Genomic DNA, 20,942 nt, shown 5'->3' with positions numbered 1-20,942 from the left:
GTTTAGCCATGAAAGCTTATGATCAAATAAATTTGGTTAGTCTCTAAGGTGCCACAGTACTGCCTGTCTTTTGCAGAATACAGACATGGCTACTACGAACTGTCACCATGCAAAGACACTGCATTTAGCCATAAGTGGAAATCCATCAACTTCATGAAAAAACTTGTACAGATACAGACAGATTCATCTCTTCTAAATGCAACGATGGGACATCAACCAAAAAGACTGAAGGTAAAAATCCATATGCAATCTACATACCACACAGACAGGTGACAGATGTGCCACACACTCGAAGAAACTGCGGAAGCACCGATAACATCACACAGAAACAAGGGAAAGATCAAGAAGAGCTCTCAGAATGGATACCCATAAAAAACAACCTCACATAAACTTCATTGTGCTGGACTTCACAAAAACTAAAACAACCATTTTAAACAACGCTTTGCTTCTCTACAAGGTAAAAGGACTAAACTATCTAAGACTACATTGCACAAGGGCCACACATGGTACCTAACCACCCAACAATATTGTCAATCTACAGTTATACTCTAGCCTAGCAGAAGAATCTGTCCATTTGGGGCCTCTCCTCTGCCCCTCCATACCCACAAACAAGATACAGTTCTTGTGACACTAGAATCCTACTTTCGATGTCTCTGACTCAAGGAATTTTCCAACAACACCTCTGAAACAGTATATCACAGAAACTCCTACCAACACTACAAAAAGACAGGATTCTGCGTAGACCCCTTCTGAAGGTCGAAACACAGACTGGACTTATACATAGAGTGCTTCCACTGATAGCATGGGCTGAATGTGGAAGAGCACATCTTGCCTCATAACCATCGCGTGCAGAACACACACCATCCAGAGCCTCAGGACAGCTGACATCAAAACAAAAAGGCTGACAAAGAGGCTGTCGTCGCAGAATAGGACGAAGAGAACAAGAGACTGCAAGGCACTTTTCATACTCCACATTCTAACAGCCTTTACCCTCTGATCCCACTGGGGATTACCAAAAGAAACTACAACATCTGCTCAGAAAACCTGAAAAAGCACAAGACAATCTGCACAGACACACCCTAGAAGCAGACTGGGGTATCTATCTGCAACCAACATCCATAAACTGGAAATCCTGGATGCCCCGTCATCTCAGCCATTGGCACTGACAGCAGGTTTGTCTTGAGTACTCCTCTCCAGCCCTACGCTACAGTATCCTAGCTGTCTTTGAGATACCACTGAACTTCCTGAGGAAACACAATCATGTGGTGACTTCTAAAAAAAAACACCACCCGTGCCACTATGGAGGTAGAAGCCCTTCACCAACATTCCACCAAAGATGGACTACAAGCATCAGGAGAATACCCAATAAGGTCACGCAACCTGGATGAGGAACTGTGCTGTCCTCACCAATATTCACATATGCGGGACAATGATACTTCAGTTAGCAGGACTGCTATGGGTACCGCATGGCCCCAACTATCCAACGATTTATGGCTGACTGAAACAAGCTTCCCAGCTGCATCACCTAAGCCCCTACTCTACTGCAACGACATTAATGACTTCATCATCGAACCATGGCAAAGAGCCTTAGGAATTCGACCTATTCAAAATTTCCTCCCACCACCACCCAGCTTGGACCAGTCCACCGAAGAGACTCCACTTCGCTGCACTACAGTCTAATAAGCGATCGTGTCACAAAACCCCCTCTACTGACCTACTAACCACTAGGCTTACCTGCATTCCTCACTTCACCGACCAACCACCCGATCCTGGCACGACGAGCTCTAGAACACTCGCCATTTGCTGCCACCCCTCGACAGAGACAACGCACAAACTCATCAGAGCTTTTCTACCTCAGTACCCACTGTCGAAGTAGGAAAAGACGACAGAGCAGTAAGTACCCATAAAAAAAAAAAGCAGAGAAAAAAAAACCATACAACATAATATACAGACAGGCCCAACAAAGAAGGAAAAAAATACAGCCTCACCTTCCACCCAAGCCCTGAACTAAAACCTCTCCAAGCAACATCTCAAGATCTTGCAACCTACCTGAAGGATGATCCCTCAAAAATTTGGTGAGAACAGGCAACATAGCCCCATCTGACGCAAATACCACCATTACCCATACATCCACCACAAAAAACACTAACCCAGGAACTATCCTTGCAACAAGCCGTGTCAACTCTGTCAAAATATTCAGGGGACACACATAACAATCACATTAGCCATATATCTAGGCGCGTGCACTGCAACATGCCAATGTGAATATGTCACATGTACCAAACAATGCCCTTGCAATGTACATACCAAACTGACAGTTCTAGAAAAGATAAGTGGACACAAACAGACCATCAAGAATAGAACATCAAAACCAGTCAGAGAACACTTCAACCCCTCTGGTCACTTGATTACAGACCTCAAAGTCACAATACTCCAACAAAAAAACTTGAAAAACAGACTCCAACAAGAAACTGCAGAATTGGAATTAATTTGCAAACTGGACACCATTAAATTAGGCTTGAATAAAGACTTGGAGTGGATGTGTCATTACACAAAGTAATACCTATTTCCCCACGCTAATTTTTTTACTCCTACTGTTATTTACACCTTCTTGTCAACTGTTGGAAATGGACCATCCTCATTATCCCTACAAAAGTTTTTTTTCTCCTGCTGATAATAGCCCACCTTAGCTGATTACTCTTGTTATAGTTAGTATGGCAAACCCATTTTTTCAAGTCCTCTGTGTATATATATCCTCCTACTGTATTTTCCACTGCATGCACGAAAGCTTTATGGTCAAATAAATTTGTTAGTCTCCAAGGTGCCACAAGTACTCCTGGTTCTTTTTGCTGATACAGACTAACACAGCTACCACTCTGAAACATGTTTAAACATAATTATTTTTCTAGAGTAGGGAGGCCCTTGCATGCCATCATTGTTAACGGTTTCACTTTTGAAATCTATTAATGAACTTATTCTAGTAGGGCTGGATGACCCTGTCATGTACTTAATGTTTCTTTCCTTCATTTGAAAGGACTTCCATAAAAATAACAGTGCAAATTTTACTCTGCAGTGTTTCCAATAGTGTGCCAAATACATTTTTGTTACCAGGTTAAATTATACACTTGTGACTCTTGTTAAAAATGTAGAAGTGTTCTCTTCCTACTAGCTAAATTCAGTTGGACTCCCCTGGTGCATACATGGGATTCTTTTTTCATTTCTTGATTTTTTTTATGTATTCATGTTGGGAGTGAATTTATGAAAGAGCCAAATTGACAGCCCTAGAGACAGAAGCCCTCTGTCCACACAATGGGAAAGCACAAGTAACAACTTCACTATCTTTGCCATGCTGTCCCACCAATTCAGTGTGTCTCATTCCTGACCTGGAGAGGTGGCTTCTAAGATACCAGCCTGCATACCAAAGACTTGCAGAAATGTATCTGACACCTATTAATTCATGGACTAAGCCTTTTAGCTGAGTGTAGGGGGAAATCTGTGCTGCCATGTTCCAAAGTTACCCCCCAGGCATTTTAAATGAATAAAACACTTGAGTCCTGTTTTTTGTGTATTATATTTGATTGTAAAATATTGTCTTTCAGCTCCTTAAGTACTACACGTGACTTAGGTCAGATCCACAGGAGAAACATTGACCAGTAAAGCAATGTCAGTTAGGGAATATGATTTTTTTTTTTTTTTTAATGACACAACTTCTATACTGACAAAAGCCCTATTGTAGACACAATTATACGAACATAAAAGTGGTTTTGCTGGTATAACTTATTTTGCAGGATAAATTATGCAGAGAAAAGCACTGTTTTGCTGATATAAGCTACATCAACACTAGGAGGCTTTTGCCGATGTAGTTATACTGTCAGAAATCTTTAGAGTAGACGTAGGCCTTAGTCGTCTCTCATTCTTTTACTGTAACGTGACTTGTCAGTTTTCATTTTGCTGCAGCTTGGCAAGCTTTGGTTATCAGTAGAGGCACTGGAGCTGTCTGTCTGCAGACTCAGGGAGACAGCTCTGTATTGGTTTGTGTTTGATTCATATTTTCAAGGATTTCTTCACAGCAGAAGGATTTGAAATTTTTTAAATGAAAGCTTGGATTTTGCAGAAATTAATGGTACTCATCCAGGAAAAGATCCCTATTCACCATACTTGAATGAAGTTTTCAAATCCTATCCATAACCTTTCTATATTTCTCTCTCCTGAGACTGCCAGAAAACCATGCCTGCCAACAATAAGCTGAAAGCATTAGGAGCCATGAAGTCTATCCAGTTTAACAAGCTAGTCTATATTTTTGAACAACCCTCTAAATCCCTATGTGATCTGTTATTAAGACACAAAAGAGGCCCATTTAGAATGTAAAATCAAAATGCCTCCCTTGCAGAAATTCTGCTGATTTGTGGAGGAAATTCCCACAGGTACTGCATTGTCAAAATTCTTCTTAGATTTTCCTTATTAATTAGTCATGTCTTAAGGCCAAAAATAAGCAGCAGGAACAAATGTTTTTTTAACTTCCACGGGCTTTTAGTCGCCGCACAGAATAATTCACTAAACTGCAAATGTATTTCCTGAAAATCTAGACTTTCTAGTATTTTCTTGAAACTAATGAAAACCCAGCTTTCATTGAAAGGAATGAAAAATGCACACTAAATGTTTAAAAGCAGCACATATGCTTTTATATATTAATTGAATATACTTTTGAGTAAATGTTCTCTCCGTTTGTAGTTTTGTGAAAATCTCTCTTGTTCTTTTTCTGAGAAGAGACTGATCCAATTAATTTTTGTTGCTTTCTGTTCATTAACACATAATATTTACATCAACTTGATGAAGATCAAAAGATGAAAATCAACTTATTTTCTTTAATTGGACAAATACCCACAAAGGTCAGATTTAAAATTCGAGCCATGAATGGAACTTTTACTGTAATCATGATCCTATTCTTCTTGAAGAAATGATCTTCTCATAGTATCTCTTGGATTTCACTTGGCATGCAACTCAGTCTACTTTGTTATACTGGAACTTGTGACCATTGTATTTGAACACCTATTCTGTTATCATTGAAATTTTCTTGTCCCAAGATGGTGGTTACTTACAGTTCTGTGGTGTGCAGGACAGATTTTGGCCTCAGAACACCAATAAGACCCTAATGAAAAGCAGGCTCATTGAATTATGGGATTGCAGCAGTGTAACTGAGAGAAGCATTCAGCTCAAGAGTTGTTGTTGTTGTTTTTAAATAACATTGTTTTCAGAGCTCAGTTGTTATAGTAGATACTCAATTATATATTTGTTGCCCAAGTACTATGCTGAGTAAAAATGAGGGAATATAAAGGACACTTTTTGTCTATAGTAGAATGGCACATATTGGTTAAATCTACACCCGTGCCGACTCTTACCTGGTAAGCTTAACTTACTTACCCAAAGGTAACTTATTCACCTTAGACTGTATGCTCATGGACACTACTCACAGTTTGTAAAACACATATGTAAGTCTTTGCATGCTCAGCGCCCTGTACTGTAACTTCTTTGGGGTAGAGACTTTTTCTTTTTATTGTGTGTGTGTACTAAGTTTACTGTAATAGCACCCAATCCCTTACTTGGGCCTGCAGATGCTATTGCATTATTATTATTATTATTATTTATTATTAATTACTGGTGGCTTCAGAAAAAGTTCTAAAATGTATTTGAAAAGCCGAAACATTAACATTTATAAACTTTGTCATATTTTCTTTCTTAACCTTTGGCCTTAAAATAATTGTTTTGGTTCATATCACAGATCGGTTTTGATGATATAGTACCAATTTGCGTAATACTTTTTAGATGGTGCAATAGGGTGTACAAACCCCATGCTGGACTGGAAGGGATTAAAGGAAAGTACTGTACCCAGCTAGCCCCACCCATCCATCCCCATAGAGCATGATCCAGTTGGAGAAAGGGTTGAAAAGGGAACAACCTAGATCAGAATGGGGAGGCTGGGTTGGAGGACAGACCTCTCCTGAGTGCTCCTGACAAGAGCACCAGAGAAGCTTCTCTCAGGGACTAGAACTATATGGTGAGCCCAGTTGGGGCTGATGGTTTGATTGCCTTTTCTTTTCACCTTATTATTGGACTGGAAGCTAGAGAAGACCAGCAGATGCTAGGAAGTGACCCAACGAGGGTAACTTAGAGGGCACCTTTGAGGGCAGGTGCTACCAACCCTTCTAGGGCCCTGGGTCCAAGCCCAGTGTAATGGGAGGCTTGGATTCCCCTACCACTGCCCACCTCGCCACACTTCTGATTAAAAGAGGGCCTGGACTGCAAGACTTGCCTGCTGGGGGGGTGGCACTAATTGCACTAATCACTAGACCTGCTAAACCCACCAAGGACTCTATTACATTTGGTGGAGAGTGTGGGCATCATAGTGTCCCAGGCCTGACAGTAGACCAGAAAGGAGGTGGGGAAAAAAGAAAGAGATGGATATAGAGAAACTGCTAAAATGGGTTCTTGAAAACCAGCAATAGCAGAGCCAACTGCTCCAGCAGCTCACTGCCCAGCAACAGCTGCAGATGGCACAGCCGCAGGAACAGCAGCAACTAGTCCAGCAGGTGGCAATGCTCTTACAACCACCCGAGGCAACCTTGAGTTTAACCATTGGTTGGAGGAACTCTAATAAAAGCCCAGGAATCCCCGTGAAGCTAACAAAAATGGGGCCCACGGATGACCATGAAGCATTCCTGGTCACACTGGAGAGCGTGGCTGTCATGGACCAAGGAGAGCACCAACAGTGAATACAATATTAACCACACCTGGTTCCCTCTTTACTGCCCTGTATCTCTATGACCGGGGGTGTGCACACCTGAATGATCGATCACCTTTAAGTGTATGGTATACCTTCTTAGCAGTATTGTCAATAATATATAATGACAATACTGTATTGTATAGAATAGTATATTCTTCCTCCTGTCGCAATTCTCCACCAAAAAGGTTATGCTTAAACAAAGCACATGAGATCTTCTATAGGGGAGAAGGCAACATGCCACATTTATTAAAAATACAGCAATTAGCATATGCTTTTCAGTCACACACACTCACCGTCTACACAACCCCACCAGTCAATGTTTATAGTTACCAGTCCAGAGTCTGGATCAATCTAGTGGCCAGCCAGATTGGTCACAGATGGGAGCCGGGCTCTGTTAGTCACGATCCGATGCTCCTGGAGTAGTGGCAAGACGAACCCAAAGTCCCATAGCAAAGCACCCTGTTCTTATAGTCTTTTTTCTCTGTTGAAGTCTATGGATTTTGCCATGTCAGTTTATGACCGGTTACTCCTTAATTGGTGTTATCTTTTGATGTAAACATTCCAAAACACCTCAGAGAGGGTCATCCTGTCCCCAATTTGATTTAATCAATTGACTTTAGGGGTGCCAGCCTCCACCTCATGGTCGTCAATCTTCCCTTCCTCAATCATGGATGTGCGGTGGTGGTTCACTGGTGTCAATAAGTCTCGATAAGTGTCTTTGCTCCTCCTTTCTTGACTATCTGGTTAACAATGGCCTTCATGCCTTCTCTTTTCCTGATGCATGCATTCCTCATTCACACAAACAGTCTTTTACAGAGATCTTTGAGAATACAAACAGCAGTATTTTATATCCAGCAAAAAGACATTGTAAATTAAACCTTTCTAAGTTTTATAACCAAAACAAGTTACCTTGAGACCCAAGCCTTCAACGTTCCTCTAATCTACTTAACATAGACAGAATACAGGATCCTGTCTCTTACTAACTAAACCTTAAAATGAAGAACTAAAAAGGGCCCAATTCGTAATGCATATGGGAAAAAGAATCCCATAGTCCCAGAGGGTCATTACTTTCTGCTATTCAAAAAGAGTGGCTGGCAGGATGAAGTCAAATCATACATTAATTTCTCATAGTACAATTATAAAATCCTGCTTCTACACTGGGATGCTCTGTTGGCTCCCTACTTGACTAGACTGTCCTGAGAGGTATATCAGAGTCTTCAATTGACAACTGCTCAGGACTACTCTCATGTCAAAGCAGCCATCCTAGATGCCTCCAGCATCTCACTAGAAACCTACCGACAGCAGTTCCACCTTGAGAAATTTTTCCCCATGTGCAGACATGGGCCATTGCCCAGACTCTGAAGAAACACAGCTGGCGATGGCTCCAGTCAGAGATGTGTACAGGAGACCAGGTGACAGAAAAGCTCATTGTAGAACAATTCACTTAAATCCTTCCAGAGGGGGATGCAAGTGGGTGGTAAGACATTGGTCAGAAACTTTGGCCAAGGCAGTGCCATTGGCAGAGATTTACCTGATGTCCCTCGGGCTAGAGGCATAAACACCAAAAGTCAGTCTATGAAGCCCCAGTCCCCGCAGAGTACCAATGTCAGAAATCCGACAAAGGTAATTAAGGAGGTTTGGACACACAGCTCTAGTGGAGGAGGGCACAAAGGCCAAGAGAAGAGCCTGGAAGTCCGCCCTCCACTGACCAAGAGGTTGTCCTGGCTGAATGACCTTATCCAAAGGAATTTCTCCCCTTGAGAGAATCAACAGAGAGACCAGTTCCTCCCACCGGGAGCTGTTTTGTATGTGTTCAGTAAGGACATTTCAGAAAGGGCTTCTTATTCAAGGACTGTGATTATGGGCAGGCCTGGACGGCCAATAACAGGGCTTGGAAGAGGGGCCCTGGGAAGATCTTGGTCCCAGTACAAATGAATGGTGTAGCAGTATATGGTCTGATGAAACTCATTCTGTAGTCAGATTTTGGTCTGGGAGAGGCTCCTGAGGATGGGAAGTACAATTGGGAACATAATATATCTCCAGTGTATCCATGGAGATGTACAATTCTATCCAAACAGAAATACAACTGGCCATGGAAGAATATACTGAAATGATGCAGGCTGGATTGGCAAAAGACCTGGCCTACCTGGTCATACTTGGGCACAACTAGAAGTTCTTTGAAGAAGTGGTCAAAGGGTGGTGAGACGCCACTGTAAAAAAGGCAGAGCTGAAGCCGGAAGACTCAGGAAGGCAAGGGTAGCCACGGTGGCCAAAGGGGGCCATAAGAAGGAAGGGGCTCAGAGGACCAACACCCTCGGGTAGGACCGTCTTCAAGGATAAAGAACCCATTGCCTGAATCCAACCGAGGCTATAAGCATTTGCCGCCACCTTTCAACCTAGACCTGCTGTCCAATGAGGAGGGATTTGTGGAAGAAAGAAGAAATGCCCCGACCCTCAGCGGTGTTTATGAGCAACTCACCCACACAGGTGGTAAAGAACTAGACCTGCAGCAGTTGAAACAGTGGCCCCATTTTTAACTGATAGGGGAGACGTCATACCAGGCAATGAAGGGTCCTAAGACAGGAAAAACAAGAAATTCTGGAAGAGGGTGCTGCAGTTGGCCCACACAGCCACATGTGGAGGTCACTTGGTGAGGAAGAAGACTCTTGACAGTGTGACCATGAGGTTCTACTGGCCAGGCATCCATGAAGAGGTGTGAGAATATTGTGCTTCATGTCTGTAATGTCAGTGGACAGGCCAGAAATAGGTCCCAAAAGCCCTCCTGGTACCACTATCCATTGTGGAAGTACCCTTCAAGAGAATAGGCATAGACGTAATCAGCCTGTAGAGAAGTCTGCAGCAGGGCACAAATACATACTGGTAATCTTGGACTATGCCACCAGATACCCCAAGACCTTCCTATCCAGTCAGGAACAGGAGCTGTCGTTGTTCATGTTAGCAAATCCCCAAGTCTAAAGAAAAAAAGACCTTCTCTGCACCATGGGGGCTACATCAGTTTGAAACCATGCCCTGTAGACTTCATGGGGTCACTGTCACCTTTCCAGTGGCGGATGGACAGAGTACTGTGGCCGCATGGGTCGTGTACTGTGGATATCTACATTGACAATATTGTCATCTACAATGAGAGCTGGGCCGAGCACATGAAGCACATTGATGTGATGTTACGGCTCTCAAGAAGGCAGGTTTGATGGCCAACCCAACCAACTGTCGACTGGCCACCCAAAAAGTCACCTACCCAGGGTATACCTGGGTGAGAGGAGGGCAGCAACAAACCCTTGTGGACAAAATCCAAGCCCTAATGGGCTGTCCCATCCCTTTCACAAAAAAGCAAGTCCAGCATTTGGGGAGATTAGTGGGGTACTAGGGATAGTACATCCCAAACTTCACAATCATTGCTGCCTTTTTGACAGACCTGGTGAAGGATACCACACCAAAAGGGTCCACTAGACCCAAAGCTGTGCTGAGGCATTTAGTACACTACAAGACCAGTTGACCCGGGAGCCAGTACTATTCCACCCAGACTTCTTGAAGCCCTTTATTCTCCAAACAGATTCATGCAATGTCAGATTAGGAGTTGTGCTATCTCAAGAATTCAGAGGAGAGGAACATCCTGTTCTCTGTCTCAGCAGCTTTTTCTTTTCACCTCAACTGAAAGCGAGGGAAGAACAGCAGATGGTAGGAAGTGACCTATGGAGGGTAACTCGGATGGTGTCTGTGGGGACCAGACACTGTTGACCCTCCTTGGGCCCTGGGCCACAGCTTGGTGGAGTGAACAGGCCAAGGCTCCCCTACCGCTGCCCACCTCACTGCACTTCTGATTAAAAGAGGGCCTGCACTGCAAGACTTGTCCGCTGGGCGGGGTTGGCACTAAGGGCACTAACCACTAAGCTACCTAACCCACTGAGGACTCTATTATAGCTGATTATGGAAAATAGAACTAGAAGTATGTTCAGCCTTAGGCACCATTTCACTGAATTTTCTGAACTCATGTCATTTATTCCACTCTGTAGTTTGACAAATAGAATTTTCTTTTCTAATTTCAGTTCCCATATTAGTTGCAAATTTAAAATAAGGCTGAAAGACCTTTCCTTGTCCTCATTTGTGCACATCCTTATAAACCACCCCGCATCCTTATAAATCTCTCCACCTCTCTCTTAAGACTGGAATAGCAAGGGTGTTTACAGGTCAACAATATTGCATTGGCACTGCTCTATAAAGAATCTTACATACTGTCCACACAAATGAACACTGTGCTTGGTTCAGGCTAGTACCACCATTAACTTACTTTCACGGGCACTAAATTCACTCTCAGATTTTTATAAAGGGGGAAAAAAGGACAGCAATATTTTGTTCCATGGTGTTTCCTAACACTAGAAGTATTGACTTTCAGGGATAGTTTTTTCAATGCAGTTTGAGGAGTCTCAATGACTATTATGATACACTTCATTGTAGATACAGGCCACTACTTTTAAAACACACATTTATAAGTCTCAAGTATCAGAGGGGTAGCCTTGTTAGTCTGGTTCTGTAAAAGCAGCAAAGAGTCCTGTGGTACCTTATAGATTAACAGACGTATTGGAGCATGAGCTTTCATGGGTGAATATCCACTTTGTCGGATGCATGGAGCTCATGCTCCAATATGTCTGTTAGTCTATAAGGTGCCACAGGACTCTTTGCTGCATTTATAAGTCTGTGTATCTCGAGACCCTATAAACGGGACCCTATTCAACCTCTGATTTTGCATTGGCAATTGTGGCTGCAAAATTGTGCCAAAATAATTATAGTTGAGGCTACCTTTCAAAATCAGGCTTTAGAAGACAAGGCATTCTGCATGGCATTACTGGACACTTATGAGCCAGATTTTATCACCCTTACTCACAGGAATTGCACTTGAGTCTGCAAGTGTCCCATTAATATTAGTCAGACTACTTATAGAGAAAGATATTACTCAATATAAAGCTGACAGGACTGGATCTTAAATTAATAACAGTTAGAATAGCATTTGACTAACACCATTCATCCGTAGGTTAAAGTGGAACTCTGTTTATCTTAGAGAGAGAACTGATTGGACCGGAAACATTTTATTTCTTCCTGAAATCTTATTATGCCTGATTATTCTGGTTAGCACTGACATATTGTAATGGCCTCAAAATCAGTCTGGATCCGAAATTCAGTTACGTCATTTTCCCACTATTTATTTTATCCCAGCAATTTGTTAGCCAACAAAAGTGTATAATTTAAACCTTGGATTTAGAAAGAAAAATCAAAGAAAAGAAAGCGATATAAGAATGTGAAATAGAATACAGAAAAATTACCTTTTATGTAAGCCTTGTATTTATTGGCAGTCTGGAGTACACTAGCCTATTGGTGCATTTTTAATAACCTGTTATGGAATATCTGCATCAGATTTATCTATACATAGAGCTTTGTGGCCCAAGCCTGTGAATTGTATTATAAAAAGCAGGCAGATATACACATTTTCCCTATTAAAATACAAAATTACTTCCTTGGGAGGTAGATGAAATAGTTAAAAAAAAAAAAAAAAAAAAAAAAAAAAGCAACATCTGTGATACAATTTAAATATTAATAACGCCAGTAATTTTCTTTCAACAGAGGAATTCAAGGGCTCAACAATAGTTGAATTAATGAAAAAAGAAGGCACCACCCTAGGGCTTACGGTATCGGGTGGAATTGACAAGGATGGGAAACCACGAGTATCTAACCTTCGTCAAGGAGGAATCGCTGCTAGGTAACCACATCTCAAGCCACAAAATATATTATAAGATGTGGTTGCTTCAAAAAATACATACCACATCAAAAAGGTCACTAATAGATAAGTGACTACCAGCATCTGTAAGGCAGCACATCAGAGCAGAGAAGCGTTATAAGAAACATTTCAACAGTAGTTGAACTGTTGCGTCCCTCAAGGCTGCTCTGATAAAAAGTCAGAAATACTGATTATGCATCATTTCAAGAATAATCTAATTTCTTATAAATGGTTTAAATTTAATGAATTGTTGTCCTTGAATAAAACCTGCAAAAACACATTATAATGTCAAGGAAAAAATATTGTTGAAAAGCTCAGATAAGGTGGTATCATAGTTTCAAATGACTGTTGATGACCTGTTTATTAGAGAGAGAGAGAGCTCACTGGCCTGCTTCTACAGAGACAGCAGAACAAGCTGTGACTGGGGAGAGATGCAGCTGAAGAGACCCAGATTAAGGCAAATCATTCCAAGTAACTGAGCAGAACATGTGCCAATGGGCTCTGGCTTACCTGATGTAGTTGTGATGTTGGCTGTGGAGGCAACAACTTGTCCAGAAAATACTTCTGGCAGTAGCCCAAGCAGAGGGAGGTTAAAAGAGCACATGAAGGAAGAGAAATCATCCCAGGTATAGCTGAGTACTATAACTGGCATGGTTATGCAGTCCTGATTTCCTACATCAGAATTTAACACTCTAATATGTCTCTTCTTTGTATATATTTTATGTACTATATTAGATTAAATTCTTGAAATGTCACTCTGTTATTTGGAAAATCAGCACAAGAAGGGTTTTGCTTGTTTTAATTTAGTTGTGTGGCAAGATTTGTTTTTATCAACACTAAAAATGTAATTGAAAGCAACTCTGCTACTCTGGCAACATGACATAAAAGTTTATGGAAGAGAACATGTGTCTGTTGCAGAAGTGACCAGCTGGACGTGGGAGACTACATCAAATCTGTGAATGGAATCAACCTGACAAAATTTCGCCATGACGAGATCATCAGCCTCCTCAAGAACGTTGGCGAGAGGGTTGTTCTAGAAGTGGAGTATGAGCTCCCTCCAGTCTGTAAGTAATGGACAGATAAACTGAAATCATTTTACACACAGAATAACAGAATGGACATTTTCAATAAGAGGTTTTTATAATGTGTGTTTCCGCTACAGTTGTTGCAGAGTGCAGAAATGATCAAATCAAATGATTATGTAGTGTGGGGTTTTCAAAATCACCTAAATGGCTGAGGATCACAAGTCTCATTGAAAGTCAGCTTCCAAATACAGGCAACTTAAACAGTTTATACCTACACCTTATTCGCTATTTCCCCGTAACTTTGGGGATGACCATTAACTAAGGATATTGGGAAATACATCTGATATATTCAGAGACAAGAGAACTATGGAGTAGGGTCAGGGAAGAGAACAGGAACTCAAACCTCCACTTTTGTTTACTGTTTCCCCTGTATCTCTGTATTCAGTTCCTCTCCGCCATTTTATCTTAACAATAAGATATCTCAAGAAGATAATAGTGCCCATTAGTTTTACCAGTACCTCTGCCTTCCTCCTTTTAAGATGTAGTCCCCTTCCATGCATAAAGCCCCACAAAGCCCCCTCTGGTGAATACCTTACCTTTGTGACTTCTGGGGTCATGACTGAGGAGTGAACTGCCCACCCCATAACATCGCCAGGAACTGCCAACTCCTTTCCTCCTCCTGTCCTCTTCAAGTCCAAACCCTCAACAGATTTGTGATAAGGGTTTTCTGGGTGATAGGAGACTTGCCTGCCTTTCAATGTGCAAACATTGCTGTTCTTTGTGTGTCTGCCACCTCACTGACCTCTACCTCAGTCTGAGGCTCAGAGGTATATTAGGTTGCACTGGTATAATAGGCAAACTACAGATGAGGTAAGAAGGATGATGTGGACCAGACAGTCCTTCCCTAAAGAGTTTAGTCATGGGGAAAAGGGTGAGCCTAAGAGTGGGAAAGAGAGCTGGCCAGCAGATCACCTACCCCCTGAAGACATCAGCCCTGGAGGGTTGTTTTAAGCAGACGGAGGGATGTGCTGGGAGCTGTGTGGTTGAGTGGGTGAATGGAGGACCTCAAGCTGTCCAGAGGACTCCAAGATTCAAGTTCATGTTGACACCCAAAGCTACTTGACTTTACCTTATTTTGGGGGGTGTTATGAAAAGAAGTACACACAGTCCTACTTAACATCTTCCTTCCCTCTTTCCTTAGCCCATCCATCCTGTTTTTTAAGGTATGTGTGTGTGAGAGAGAGAGAGAGAGAGAGAATTAGTGGCAGTTGGGAGGAATCAGGTGGGTAGTGGTAGTTAGAGTGATGGTGAGCTGGAAAGGTAGGGGCTGGAACTGGAGGGACTGCTAGTGGCAGCTGGCTGGTGCTCTGCCAGCCAGCTAAGAAAAGTAGGTGCTCCTTCATGTCACCCATCAAGTGGGAAAGGTCTGTTCTTATTGATACTGGACAAGAAAAGGAAGGAAGACCTGCAGAACCAGCTTACAAGGACTTCCCTGTCTAAACAAAGGGATGCAGTATACTGGAAGCCGAGCATCCCGTTGATCTCTCTACATTCCTGTTGCATTATGGTGCCTCAAGGGGCAAGGGTTAATGAATCCCATTGTGTTCTAGCTGCTGGCAATTAACTCTCATTATGGAATTCTTTGTTTTTATGAACTTTTGGCAACTTCCTTAATGTGCTTTGAATGTTTATTGTTGATTAGTGGTTTTTGAGGATAACTGAACTTCGTGTTCAGAATTAGGATATTTCAGTTAATTAAATAAATTAAGCAGTGGATGTGGTTATTTTGCTAGCATTTTTTTTCTTTTGCAGCTAACCAAATCTATATTCTACAGTTTAGGCACTGTTGGTATACGTGCAACTTTGGTCAGTTGAAATATATGTCTGTCATGCAACATTACAGTGGTAACCATAACCATTCATTTAAGTTTTCAGAATTTCTGACCTCTTTGTGCAAGTGTATCTGGTAACAAGACTGAATAATAGCATCCTAGCTATCTCTGTCAACATCCACTGAATATTACATGCATTATGCCTTGTAATATATAGTAGAAATATTTCTGTACATCAGCTTATGCTTTGCAGACCTTGTCATCCCCCCAGCATGCTGAAACTGCACTGCTGGGGCAGATGGGGTAGTTGTGGTTTCAGACTGTGGGGGCACCCCCCAGTGGAGTAGTAATGATGGAGTAAGCATTAATTTACTCACAGAAACCTTGTGACAGGGGCAGTGCTGCAGAGAGTAGTAATCCCATTATTCCTGCCCACATCTTCCATTTTGCACAGAACCTAATATGTAGGTGAGGGAACCCTCTCTGTATTTCCTGGATGCACCAAAATTTTGTCCCCTCTGTCCATAGAGACCTTTAGTGTGGCCTTTATTAACAGCATCCTGACCTTTTAACTCTTTACACTGCAGCAATACTAATTGCAAGTCCAACATGGAACAATGCTATTAATTTGTTAATTCCTTGTGTGCTCCCTTGTTTGTAAGACCCTGTTAGAAGCTTGCAAATATTTCTCCTGTTGGATTTTTGCATTTTTTGGAACCAGTGAATTCTCCACTTCTTCCAAAGTTTTTTCTATTAGCAATTAAATTTAAATGGCTTTTTGTTTCTTAACACATCATCTTCGACTTTCATACAATGGCTTATTGTCCCCAACCATCTTGATTTGTGCACCAGCCTTTTCAACTAATGTCAACATGAGTCTGGAAACAACTGATTTTGCAGTGTCAAAAAAATAAGCTTAAAGTTGGTGAGGTTTGTAGCCTAAAAATCTTGACTCTACCTTTTGAGCAACAAGAGTAAAGGTTCCTGGATTCTGGGTGGAGCAACTGACTCTTTAACTGACCTTGAGCAATTGACTTGACATCTTTGTGCCTCACTGCACACCACTGGCATGGCACGTAGGGTATGTATAACAACGCACCACAGTGAAAGGCAGGCTGCGTCCGTGCTGTGGTGTGTAGCTCCATGCATCAATGAAAGGCTCTGTCGGGGATGAGGAAGCAAGGACAGTTTCATCAGTGAGGACTGCCAGAGCCTTTCTTCTGCCTCTGCCGTGCTAAAGGCTTTCCCAGCGGGGAAAGTCTCTGACAGCTCCCTGCTGCTGGAGCCTTTCTCCGCCACAAGGAACTGCTCTACCCTTTTCCTGCAATAGGGAAGGACTCCAGCAGGGGAGAGGCAGCAGGACATTACACTGCAAAAAATAGCAGTAACCTGGGCAGGGGGAAAGGAAGGGGGAATTTTGGGGGGTGGCAGCAGTTGGGAAGCACTGCCTGAGCAAGTAGGGTACATCCTACAGGGTTCAGGTATGTCCTTATCTGCTCACCTAGGCAGTACCTCCCCATCTACGCTCCTATTTATAGCTGTGCTAGGTGGGTGTGTAATGTATGTACTCTACACACTGCCAAAAGCAGTGTGCAATGTAGACATACCTTCAAACACAGAGAGCCAGATCCCTCAGTGGCTGTCAATGGGAATCGCTCTCCATTGACCTCAGTGGGTCTATGCCAGCTTACACTAGCTGAAGATGTGATCCACAATGTTCTCAGTAAGAACATAGGTTGTAGTTAAATTACAGCTTTTAAAAACAATCTTTTGTAGTTGAACTCTTCCAAGTATATGATCAGAAATGCAAGAGCTTGCTTGGAAGCAGTGTAGAGCTATGAGTATGATTAGACAAAACTTTTCTTTTAAATCTTTCAGCTGTACAAGGATCGGGTGTCATATTTAGAACGGTGGAAGTTACTTTACATAAAGAAGGGAACACTTTTGGGTTTGTAATACGAGGTAAGTTATCCCTAAACATGAATAGTCAGAATTTCTAGACGAACACAAGCAAAATAGCAAGAAGTTTTTATGATACTGTGCAATCATATTTCAAGATTTGTTGTCTACAGTTTGTAAATCCTGGGTGATTAATGCATGATTTCTTCTGTACTTAATGAACTGTGTTTATGAACTGGCATAAATTTTTATTTATGCAGCAATAGTAATGAATAATAATGAATGCCAAGAACATAACTGACTTTGGATCACACAAGGCCAAATCCTCGTCCCAGTGAGGTAGATGGGAAGTTTGCCATTTGCAATGAGATCAGGGCTCTTAAAGGAGATATCTTGTACACTATTTGTATAAGCCAGCTATTAAAATTTGTTTTATAGTTTAGTAACATCCCCAGTCTCTATAGTAGAATGAGAGTCTTCACACTGATTAGAGAACAGAAAATCTTTATGCAGCTTTTAGACAATGATACTCCTATGGTAAATTATGGGAGTTTATTAGCTCATAGACTTCAAAGTCAGAAGGGACCATCATGATCATCTAGTCTGTCCTCCTGTACATTGCAGGCCCCAGAACCTGTAACAGAACCCTACCCTCAGGGAAAGCAGTGTCTTGGGTCTTTTTCAATGTGTAGGGTCTCCTAGTGGTCACTGTTGTGCTATTCTAAGACTAGAATTTTCCCTCCCCGTTGCAGCAAAGTATTCAGGATACTTAGTGCTAAAGAGGGCGTACTGAGAACAAAAAAGGGGAATCAATTTGTGGGGGAGGGGAGTTAAGAAATGAATATCCCATTTAACAAATCGTATCCTAAAGGAGCAGGAGAGTAGGAATCACCTCTATTATAAACTAACAGAGCACTACTCCACATGTACAGTCATCTACAGGTGTATTTTAGTGGCTTAATGGTTCTTGCTTTTCTAACCAGTCTGTAAGCGTGCATGCTGCAAGCCTTTGGAACTGCATTTTGGAAATGAGTTTTCATTAAACAAAAAAAAAAAGAGTACAAGGGTGTTTTATTCCCTTTTCTAGGTGGAGCACATGATAACAGAAATAAATCTCGTCCTGTTGTAATAACATGCGTTAGACCTGGAGGACCTGCTGACAGGTACAATTCATTTTCCTCTGTAGCGAGAGAAAGAGAGGAAGGTTAGGTTGCCTGGGACAGAAGTTAAAACGACATCTGTGGAGTACAATAGACACGTTCAAACCCAATCCTTTGAAATTAAAAAATATTGCATTTCTTTGTAATAACAATATGCAACCATAGGAGGTTGGCGCATGATGACATAGCGTGAATTTTAATTAAGAAACTAAGCTGCTTGTTTCAGAATTGCCTCTCACACACTTAATATATATATATATATACACACACACACACACAGAGATGAATTAAAAATCCTAAAAAATGCTATGATGGGATTATCGCATGCTCTTCACAGCTTTCAAACCACCTTTTGATGCACAGTGCAACCTTAATAGACTCTTCATAGACTCTAGGAGTGGAAGGGACCTTAAGAGGTCATCGAGTCCAGTCCCCTGCCCTCATGGCAGAACCAAATACTGTCTAGACCATCTCTATGTACAGTTTAGTTCCATACTGTATTTCAAAATATATTTCTCTTGCACTACAGAAACAAATGATGTAGATGTGTATTATCATTTTTTTCTGGGAAAATATTAGAGCCAATCCTGACCTGAGTTATTGCTCAGTCCTTTCTCAGGCTTAACTCCCACTCTCCCACTCACTCAGTCCTGAGTAAGGAGTTTAGGATATGGCCCTATTAGCATATTTTCTCTCTCTGTATATACATATATATAAATCCCATGTCTGTAAAAAAGAAGAAAAAGGCTATTTTGATAAGTGATTCTATATGTCAATTACATTTTCAGAAATGGCATTGGTGTCTTTAAAACATTAAAGGAGCTAAACGCACAGTTTCTTTAAAGGATGCTGAGTTCTCTGGCTTATGCTCAGAAATTTTGTCTCTGGCCAAAATTAATAAATAACTGTTCAAGAGATCCTTTGTCTTTTTTTTTCTGTTTCCCTTCCTCCCTGCCCTTTTCTCTGAGACCTGGGTTAAAAATAGGAATATTTTCATTTCCTCTTATAATTCAGGATATGTTATGATATATACCTTGGAGGGAGGATGGCATTGCTAGCCAATTTTCTTTCAGATAGCAGGTGGGGAAGAAGAGAGCTGTCCAAATGGGTTGAGGGATGTACATCAGAGGTGATCCCTTACAGTTAGCAATCTGCTTTTTCGTGTGTGTGTGTGAGAGAGCAAGCGAGAGAGAGAGCATATATTGTAACAAAACCAATATCTAATAGCAGTCCACTGTGACTTGATTATTTAGTGATGGGTAGTTTTTCCCATCACTGATTTTCCGATTAAAGCAATTTCCTTTTCACAATGACCCTAAGCATTTTACTGTCAAAGTAAATGTTAAGGGTAAAATCAAGTGGGATAGATGTCAGGAAGGGCATGAGTGAATCACTTTGCATAAGTGGCTATTATCTCTAAACCACATGATATTAAATTAATAAGGCCTGTTCCTTTAATTTCTTTTCAGAGAGGGCACAATCAAACCTGGTGACAGGTTGCTGAGTGTTGATGGAATTCGACTCCTTGGAGCATCACATGCTGAAGCCATGAGTATTCTGAAACAGTGTGGACAGGAAGCGACTCTGCTGATAGAATATGATGTCTCAGTAATGGGTACGTTGAAATTCTGAGCTTTAGTTCTGAGAGCCATCAGTGACATTTTACTATCCATCCCCGATAAACTACTTCAAAATTGATTCTGACTTGTTATACTTCAGATATTCCCATCAGCATCTTCTCATTAATATATTTCAGTTCATGGAGAGGTGAGCAGTATTGTAATTTAGAGTTTTGATATTTCATGGTTTGTAGAGTGACACCATACATGGATCCTAGCAAAAGAACTCTCCCAGTGACTACCTTATGTTTGTACAAAGTAGATAAAGGTGTGTAAGCGTTTCTGTCCAAATTGCACAAATGGGAGGTTTACTTGCTGTAGCAGGAATCCTTATTTTATTTTGCCAGCACAATGACAAAAGCCATGCAACCACCGGTATCCTGAAACGGCAAAGAAGGTGTGTGAGAGAGCAGAAGGAGGTAGGAAGAAGATAAACTGTGAGATGCAAAATGAGCTTGAATTTTGATACAGGATGCAACGGGAATCCAGTGAAGATATTTGATGAAGGGCTGAATATCATCAGAATGTGAGACAGAGTAGATGATTTTTTACAGCAGAGTTTTGAATAGATGTTTCATCTGCTTTTGGAGAGACATTCCATTGTCCTCCTTTGTATCACTTCAATTGAAGGTTCTTGATGATGCGGAACTTGCCTTTTTATATCAGCATATGTTTGTATGGCACTGTGCACACCTATGACACTGTAGAAATTCTAATATATCAATTTTCTGCCTTTATATAGTAGTGAGAAATTTGACTAAACTTGCCCCAGGCCACCCCCTGCCATTACATCCCTGGCTGGTTAAGATATATTCTGAAACATGCTGTGCGCATCACA

The 20,942-nt window shown here is 41.5% G+C and overlaps 1 protein-coding gene across 14 annotated transcripts in view; it reads left to right on the top strand.

Annotated features, from left to right (window-relative positions):
• The window catches only part of GRIP1 (glutamate receptor interacting protein 1), a 607,764-nt gene that overhangs the window by 439,410 nt on the left and 147,412 nt on the right, over positions 1–20,942 (top strand). For all 14 annotated transcript variants that reach the window (XM_075066240.1, XM_032788840.2, XM_075066258.1 and 11 more), the window contains exons 3-7: positions 12,416–12,551; positions 13,488–13,633; positions 17,305–17,388; positions 18,413–18,488; positions 19,955–20,100. In XM_075066240.1, the coding sequence (XP_074922341.1) occupies positions 12,416–12,551; positions 13,488–13,633; positions 17,305–17,388; positions 18,413–18,488; positions 19,955–20,100 (588 nt within the window). The remainder of the gene's footprint in view (positions 1–12,415; positions 12,552–13,487; positions 13,634–17,304; positions 17,389–18,412; positions 18,489–19,954; positions 20,101–20,942) is intronic.

The sequence above is a fragment of the Chelonoidis abingdonii genome, chromosome 1, assembly GCF_003597395.2.
Source record: "Chelonoidis abingdonii isolate Lonesome George chromosome 1, CheloAbing_2.0, whole genome shotgun sequence".
In the NCBI taxonomy this organism is placed as follows: Eukaryota; Metazoa; Chordata; order Testudines; family Testudinidae; genus Chelonoidis; species Chelonoidis abingdonii.
Note: the sequence above shows the minus strand (reverse complement) of the source record. Positions and strands in the feature narration are given on the sequence as shown.